This window comes from Vigna angularis, chromosome 7, assembly GCF_016808095.1.
Source record: "Vigna angularis cultivar LongXiaoDou No.4 chromosome 7, ASM1680809v1, whole genome shotgun sequence".
Classification (NCBI taxonomy): domain Eukaryota; kingdom Viridiplantae; phylum Streptophyta; class Magnoliopsida; order Fabales; family Fabaceae; genus Vigna; species Vigna angularis.
This window is the reverse complement of record NC_068976.1, coordinates 1,603,489-1,612,566: the sequence shown is the minus strand read 5'-3', so window position 1 is coordinate 1,612,566 and position 9,078 is coordinate 1,603,489. Positions and strand designations below refer to the sequence as shown.

The 9,078-nt window shown below is 32.0% G+C and overlaps 1 protein-coding gene across 1 annotated transcript; it reads right to left on the bottom strand.

Annotated features, from left to right (window-relative positions):
• Positions 1 to 326: 326 nt before the first annotated feature.
• LOC108337839 (VQ motif-containing protein 9) lies at positions 327 to 3,807 on the bottom strand. Its single transcript, XM_017574441.2, has 2 exons — positions 3,178 to 3,807; positions 327 to 359 (listed from the first exon to the last, which is right to left on the bottom strand). Exon 1 carries the CDS (start codon positions 3,723 to 3,725, stop codon positions 3,195 to 3,197), a length of 531 nt encoding a protein of 176 aa, XP_017429930.1. The 5' UTR covers positions 3,726 to 3,807; the 3' UTR covers positions 327 to 359; positions 3,178 to 3,194.
• Between the last annotated feature and the right edge of the window lie 5,271 nt (positions 3,808 to 9,078).

The window sequence follows — 9,078 nt, the reverse complement described above, 5'->3', positions numbered from 1 at the left end:
TACATTGGCAACTGCAGAAGCAGTGGTTTCACCAAGACCAAACCTAACAGTGACCATCAGCAAAAGTGCAATCAGAGACCCTTTTTTATATCCATATTCTCCACCATCCAACAAAAACCTAGATTCAAAATCTGCTATTTCCTTCAAACACACCCCAACCCTAACTGTACAACCTTTGCAAACCCGACAATGAAAATTGAAAGGAAGTATAAAAATAAATTTAAAAAAATAAAAAAAGGAAAGAAAATCCTAACATTAAGGAAGATGATTAAGCATTGAATAGCGAAATTCCTAACCATCTTGAATAAGGGAGATGATTACCTGCTCAAGGTCTTAGGAGGTTCAAAACAGGTCCAACTCTACACCAAAATCAGTAGAAGTCACAAGTCACAATCATTAATCAAAGCAATATACCAGAACAACTACATAAGGACAATAAAGATCCTAATCATACTTAAGATAATTTCTAGGGACATGTTACATTTCCCACCACTATTTTCCCGAAGCAGTATTTTTATTTCACCACTCAAACACTCCAGTTAACTCACCTCCATTTTACTTATACAAATGAATAGTGTTCTCCTTCAAATTACTAGACAGATGGACTTTTCAGATAAAAATGTACGCACGAAAATACAAATGTACTAGCAGAAATATTTAGAACATGGTTATTATAATCAACAGAAGCAGACAAAAAATAGAAATATATTGTCACAATCTTTATTCAAACAACCAACTAAAGAGCACAAACAAATCAGTTTGCTTAATTGTGGCATATTGATATGACCAAAACTGAAGTAATCCATAAGCAACTAACACATCAATATACCCGGTCAAGTGAGTCTCTTCTCCTCCTGGCCGTTTCCAGTTCACAACTCTTCACTACACTGGTTTGATTTCTCCTAGATTGATCTTTATTAACTGTCAAATCAGAAAACAGAATCTTCTTACTAGGTGGAGTCTTCATAAAACATTTCGTGTCTGGTGAGCCAAAATGTTAGGATTTTCGCTATTCAACGCTTAATCATCTCCCTTATTCAAGATGGTTAGGAATTTCGCTATTGAATGCTTAATCATCTCCCTTAATGTTAGGATTTTATTTTCTTTTTTTATTTTTTTAAATTTATTTTTATACTTCCTTTTAATTTTCATTGTCGGGTTTGCAAAGGTTGTACAGTTAGGGTTGGGGGTGTCTTTGAAGGAAAGAGCAGATTTTGAATCTGGGTTTTTGTTGGATGGTGGAGAATATGGATATAAAAAAGGGTCTCTGATTGTGGTTTTGGTGACAGCCACTGTTAGGTTTGGTCTTGGTGAAACCACTGCTTCTGCAGTTGCCGATGCAGCTGTTGGCTTGAATGAAAATGGAGACTCAGAGAGGGAACAGTGGTGGGTGTGAAAGAGATGAGAAACCCCAAACGTGACACACACCTGGCTCACTGTTAGCCACCTCATACAAAAATTTAACGCTGCTTAATTTTAAGGACTAATTATAATAGTTTCAAAACTAAAAGGACTAAAAACCATCAAAGTTTCGAGTAGGGATTAAAACCAAAATCGTGTGATACTTAAGAGACGAAAAACATATTTAACCCTTAATTAAATTATAAAAATAATTTATTGTTTTACCTTAATTACTTTCATTTGATCGTAAAACCTTACATTTTTATAACACTGAAATAAAAGTAAAGAATATCACCATGCAAAAAAATAACACTCACAACATACAACTAACGAAAAAATTAAGTGATAAATACTCAATTAAAAAATATATTTTTTTAATATTCAATAAATAAAAAAAAGTATTAGAATTGAAAACACATAAAATACTTAAACCTTAATAAGTTATATTTGATTGATGTTTTATATTTCAATACACATGTACTATTATATACATATTTCATTCCTATACCTTATCATGTAACAAACGGAATTTTATGACAGATTATAATATAACATTTATCATGTGGCAATTATGATAGATTATAATATAACATCCACAACTAATAAAAGAAAATATTTTATAGAACTTTTACAAAACATATGGAAAAAATAATTATATATTTAATAAGTATATAATTGAGAGATGAAACAAAATCTGTTAAAATAATCTGAACACTAAAACCATATTTAATGAACTCTTAAGGATTAAATAAGATGCTATAAATAAACAGAATTAAAATAAGTTAAAATATAATGAAATTATATATTACGGAAAAGTATTTAATTTGAGAAATAATACATACATAGATATGAGAAATCGATAAGAAAAATTAAAGAAAAAAAAAGAGTGATATTTTAAGTTGAGGTGAGATTCAACGAGATGACTATGGGGATAAACTTCCCATAAATTGTGGTCATTCCCAATGTATCCGTTTCGCTTCCATTGAATACCTTTCAAACTAGACATTGTTTCTTGTGTTAACCACATGTTTATGATGGAAACTTTATTCATAAACAAAAAAAAACAATAAATATGACATTATATTAAAGTAAGTGTACGCTTACTTTTCAAACCCTCATAATTAGGACTCAAACATTATTCTATATTCCAAATCTTGTCCTCAAATATAGTATTTATAAACATATTAAAATGATTGTACAATAATTTAAAATTAACGAAGATATTCTTTCATTCTTCACAATTCCTCTCATCCGAACAATCCTAAACTGAAAAGAAAAATCCTTAGAAAAATGAAGGAGATAAAAGATAGCTTGAGTTTAACATATATATATGAAAAAAAAAACACTTTGTAACTAAAGTTTACGTAAAAAATAATAATTTTATAAGCGGCAAGAAAAAATCTAAAAACTGTAAATACCTTATGTCTTAATACAAATAATCATCTTTAACGAATATCACTTGACAAAAATGGTAATGTATTGTGTTTCTTAATCAAGTAATACAGCAATCATTTCATTTCATATTAATATGTATTGATGGATAGGTAAAATAATCCTAATTTTGATTGTTAAAAAGACTAAATTTTATTTATAAATTGTCATCTTCATAACTTTTTAAGCAAGATTAGCTCATTAATCTAAGCTAAATCATGCTTTAATATAAAAATGAATCCTCAATTTATCTCTTTCCCCAGTAAATTACAACTTTTAAGTCCAACGGTTCCTTCTCAGAAATCTAGCTGAAACTACAAATTTTATTAAACTACAGTAACTTACCACAACAAACACAAGTCTCAAGGATCTCTGGTGGAAACCGGCATAGTCGGTGACAGGGGAACAAAGGAAACCGAATTCAAGTATCCGAAACTGACCGGCGAAGCCGGTATCTGAAACTCCGACTGCGAAGAAGACGACGGCATCGAGTTCCGCAGAAACTGCATGTACGCCGAGACAGGGGACTCCGCGTGGACACTGGGAAACGGCGGTAGAGGTGAGGGAGGCGCGGCGGCGACGGGGTGAGGCGGCGGACGGTGGCTGAGAACCTGCGGAAGCGGCGGCGGGCGGAGGCGGTGGAGGCGAGAGGTTGCAAGCGGTTTGGGTTGGTGGCTGTGACCGGGCGAACCAGTGAGCTTTTGGACCATGTCCCTGAAATCGTTCTTGCTGATGTTGTACACCTGTGGCTGAGAGTCGGGGAGAGAATCGAAGGTGGGTTTCTTAACGTTGGGTTTGGAAATGTTATGTGAAAGCTTGTTGAGTTGTTTCAGATACTGATCTCTCATAGAGGTTGAAGAAATTGATGATGATTCATAGTTTTTGTGTTCCATTTTCTTTTCTTTGCTTGCTCACTACAAACACTTTCTCTTGTTAAACCCAATACTGAGGTATAAATATAGATACAGAGTGTGACAGAGAGAGCAACATATGATACATGATTAAAATCAACTTAATTATTGTGAAATTGAGAGTGGATTTATCATAAAAAGTTTAATAATATTTTTTAAGAGAATTTTTAATTAGTTGATATTTTTGGTAATAATTATAATAAAAGAAAATAGAGATAGAGGTGAGTTTGGTGGGAAATTATTGAGGAAAGTGTTTGTTGGTTGTGAGTATAATAATTAATGAGTAAAGAGAGTGATGAAGTTATTAATAAGATGGTGAGAAAAGAAAAAGGGTGATGGGTGTCTTTGTTGTGTGTTAATGGATGTATAATGTAGATGAGTGGTCTACCTCATAAGAGATTCGGTTTATCAATATACGTTTGACTGTACGTTAATTTGTTGACCGCAATTTTTAATGAAAAAGACTATTTTATACAACTTTTGTATTTTTTTATGTAAGATTTGAAATACTTAATTAAGTTTCAAGTTATTAAAAAAATTTAATTAAGTCTTTAATAACTTTTTATAATTTATTAGATATTCAATAAATTTTAATTTTTTAATTCATCTCTTTTATATATATTTTATATTTTTATCTCTCATTGATAAGTATTATTTATTTATTTATTTGTTTTTGAAAAAAATTGTAAATAATCAATTAGATAAAAGATTATAATAATATTTTTACTCAAAACATTATTAAAAATAATAACACTTATCGCATGAATGTGTTAATATTGTTTTTAAAACAAAGTGAGCACTAATTCATGCATCTTTTACTACATGTCAAATTCAAGTGTACTAAAAGCAAAAGTATGTTTTGACATGCATATAAAAGTATTGATTCATGAAGTTATCTCTCATTACATGTGAGATTTAAGTTTACTAAAAGCAAATATATGTTTTGGCATGGTTACCCAATAAAGTTGTTTAGTCTTGTCTTTGTAACAGATTGGATGTGAGAGCATTTATTCATTAATGCATCTCCCAATACATGTTAGATTTAAATGGACTAAAAACAAATATGTGTTTTAGCACGCTTACCTAATAAAGGTGTTAAGTCTTGTCTTTGTAGCAGACTCCATGTGATAGCATTTATTTATCAATACCTCTCACAATACATGTTAGATTTAAGTGTACTAAAATTAAAAATGTGTTTTTGCACTCTTAATGTTGGTGTTGTGTATGCTATTAAAATATGATAACTCTAAAATATTTTTTCCACTAAACAGAATGGAATGAGTTCAGAATGCCTAAAAAGTAAGTTAGGTGTTGTAAAATTTAGTAAAAAAATAACATCAACATCATAATCGAAGGGTGAGAATTATTGCACAACAATTACATTTAAGACACGACTAAGTCATGGAAATCAGTCAACATCGATGAAACATCTTTGTTCATTATAACATCAATGCCTTATATTACAAAGGAACAATATAATATCTAAATATTATTACATCAAGCATTAAAAGTAATAATTTTTTATTCATTCCCCATAATGTCTAGTTCCACATCGCAATCATTACTTATTCCTATTTGGGTTCTCCTTCCCTAGCGAGGTCTAAGTGGTTCTTCTTGTAAAGGTTGTGCTTCATGATGTTGTTGATCTTCATCTCCTTGATATGCACTAGAGGAGGACACTGTTTGATTTTGACTTTGGACATAATAAAAGGACTCATGATAAGGTACCCCAATACCTTGAGCTAAAAGTGGAGTTGGGGCATAAGCTACAAACATGGTTGGCATGCCTAGATTAGAGAATGAAGAAATGGAATGTCTTTTTGCATCCATACTTCGCTTTGCTTTTAGAGTGTTGTATTGATGCCTAGTGTCATCATATTCAGGAGAAGGGATATGTGTTGAAGTCGAGGCACGATGCATCCTAGGATCATGCAATATTTGTGGAGTAGATAAAAACAAAATTTAGCTACATACCACAACATGTACTCCCTAGTATGGGCAAATGCCCTAGAACTAGTAATCCATTCAATGTTATGTCACTCCTATTGTTCCATATGTGTATCCGTTAAGCTGTCTAGTAACCTAATTCTCATGTCGTTTCATCCTCAGGTCTACTTTACGGAGATCATCAAGAATTTTTGGTAATTCAAGAACATCTTTTGATAGGCGAAATTGTAACCTGACCCTTTCGGTCTAGTGTCATTCAACAATTACAAAAGTTCAACAACTTGAACATATATATAGGCAATCTCTGTCTTCACAAATTGTTAGATTAAATTTAGTAGACACCATGATAATGACTAAAGCCTGCATGCATAATAAATGATTATCAAACCTTGTGTAGTGTGGATGTCAATAATGATATTTGAACTCCAAAGAATCAATGCGAGTTGTTACATGAAATTTTGTAGACACCATGAAACTATCATTGTTCTTGGCCTAATGAACATCTGACCCTATAAATAAAGCAATTGATAGGTTGTTCGATCAATCTAATTTACTCAGTGACACACTACCGCAACCAACCCTGACATCTACATCTAATATACTTTGACGACACCATCTTTACATAAGAAAACTACTCTTAAACATACATTAGTTCTCAAATTGCGTAGGTCACGATAACGAATACAATGACCATGCTCGAAGTGAAGCAAACAATCCTTAACCACTTCAACATGTTAGCACTAAATTAATATGAAGTTAACTTACGATACATGTTATCAATCTTCATTTATGGCCACATTGCACATTATTGGTCATGTACGATCTTTGCAAATGACGATATTAAGGCGTTATTTTTTATGGCAACAGAGAAAGCGGTAGAAGTTCATGTAAAGATAATGACATTTATTACAACAATTCACCCAAACGCAACCCCTTGTGAATTTTGTTACGATTTGCCTAATAACTTCAATTTGTGACTAAAATTATATTGAGGATGATGTCCCTTTATTTCCAAAAATTCCATCTACTTTAGGTTATGATTGTGGTTGTCATATAATATGAATTGATTCCTTTTACGAATCTATCTAGGCTAGAATGCTAAGAGGCACAAATTTTGGGAAATTGTTTAAAACCAAAAAATGAAAATAGATAAGAAGATGAAAGCTCACCATCATAGAAGCCTAGCAGCATAGAAGCTTAGCTTCCTAGTAACTCAAAAAAGCATAGGAGCCTGGTAGACATTACAGTAGCCTGACAGCACAGAAGCTCGACATCCTATTAGTCTGGCAACATTAGCTCGACAACATAGAGTTCAGTAGGATAGAGTTTGGCATAACAACCTTGTTGGATTCACATCATCATGTGCAACACATATTTAATTTCATCTAATATTTCAGGTGACATCATCACCTAAGCTAATGTGTAATTGAAATGATGACTCCAATTTTCGCTAGAAAACACACATATTGAAACTTCTATTTTTCTATCACTTTGCAAAAATTTCAACCCTTTGCCAATCATCTTGTACCTCAACTTCAAATGGTTGCTTCCATGTATGCATGCATCTATAACAATGATGACATCATTGATGACCTTGAAAGCGATATTTCGTTTAGGTCCGACAACAAAATCATGATACACATTCATAGATGTTTTCCATTATCATAGTTAATAGACATATTACCGCAAAAGGCCAAAAGAGATCCAACCCATGCACCTTTAATCCTCCACTTCAGATTTCACAAATTTAGGCAGACATGCGACTTTCAAAACGCCTTAGATTCAAGATGAAGATGATTTGAAAGGAACCATCGACATCATAGAAGCCAACCCAATTTTGAGATGTGTAGAAAATTGCTCGACCAACACCATAACTATTATATCTTCCCAACCTAATTATTTTACTCAAATTAGCCAAGATCAATCACCCTCATAAACCCAATACACGCATCAATCCTTTGACCTTGATACCTTATAACTCTCTATTTTTCCCCATTTTTCTATGTTAATACTCTTCTTTTAGGGTAGTTTAGCTTTTAATTTTCTAGAATTAAGACATATTAATATAAAAAGGATAAAAATAGGTTGTAAATTGAAATAATGTTAATTTTCCCTTTTTAGTTAAATAAAATAGGTTTTTAAATAAATAGGTATTTTTCCTTTTATTAAAAATATTCAGAAAAATAAATAAAACATCTTTTTGCTTTTATAGGCTATTAATCTTTCTTTTTGCTGTTTAATTTTTTGTTTCTTTCTTTTTGCATATAGCCTTTGGAAAATAGGTCAAAATTAAGTGAATAAAAGTTGTTATTGGGCTGGTTCTTGGTGGGCTGAAGAGTAATAAAGTTGTGCGTTTTGGAAGAGTGTTTCATCCTGCACCTTCAAGGATTTCATCCTGCACCTCCAATTTCCTAAAATACCCTTAATTAATAAATGGTTTAAAAGTTTAATCTTTTGATTATTGAAAATTTTCATACCATCATTGACTCCACCACTATTTTCCACCAATTAAGAAACATGCACTATGCTCCTCTGTACCCCTTCACCCCTGCACTCCTTGGACCCTTCATTCCTGCACCCCCTCACCCCTACACCTCTTGCATCCCATTTTTTTTTATAAAGAAACCATACGGCTCTTTCACAACTCTTCACTGGACTTTGATAATATTTTTTTTCTTGAGAGTCATTGAGTATTATCTAAAGAGAAGTATTGTTCCGAGTGTGCAGTTTGGAGTGGTGTATTGGCAGCTTGACTCTTTGTGTTGGTGGAGTTTCGGATTACCTCATTCTTCTTTCTTCTTTGTGTTTTTGCTGTAGAGGTTAGTAATTATTTTTAATCTGTGTGTGCATAGATAGATATTGTTATTGATGGAGATGTAATTTAGGTTCGTTAATGCATGCTACCGAAAATGAAACGATATAAACTCATGCACTACGGGTAGCCGATGATGTCGATCAACTGCGGATAGCCGATAATGGTAATCGGATGTGGAGATCCGATTGCTGCGCATCGGATATGGAAATCCGATTATATGAAATTTCGGATATACATATCCGATACTCAACCCTCAACTTAGATTATTATGTATGTTGGTTACCTTAGTTTATTTATTTTTAATATTTAAATTAATTTTTATCTTTACATATGATTTTGAAACAAATTGGAAATAACGAAATGCATTCGAATCGGACCTGGAGATCCGATAGTGAAAATTTGGATATTGATATCCGATACATGTTTAATGTCATACATAACATTTTAATTATTTTATTGTTTTACTTATTTTATTAATTTTAAAATTATTTATGATTTTGTATTAGTCTGTAATGAAATTATATATTTTTTAATTGATATAATTTTGTTTTCTGAATTTATTAAAATTAATAA

Excerpts from the sequence above, each read along its gene's own strand:
- LOC108337839 (XM_017574441.2), bottom strand. The coding sequence starts at position 3,725 with ATGGAACACAAAAACTATGAATCATCATCAATTTCTTCAACCTCTATG.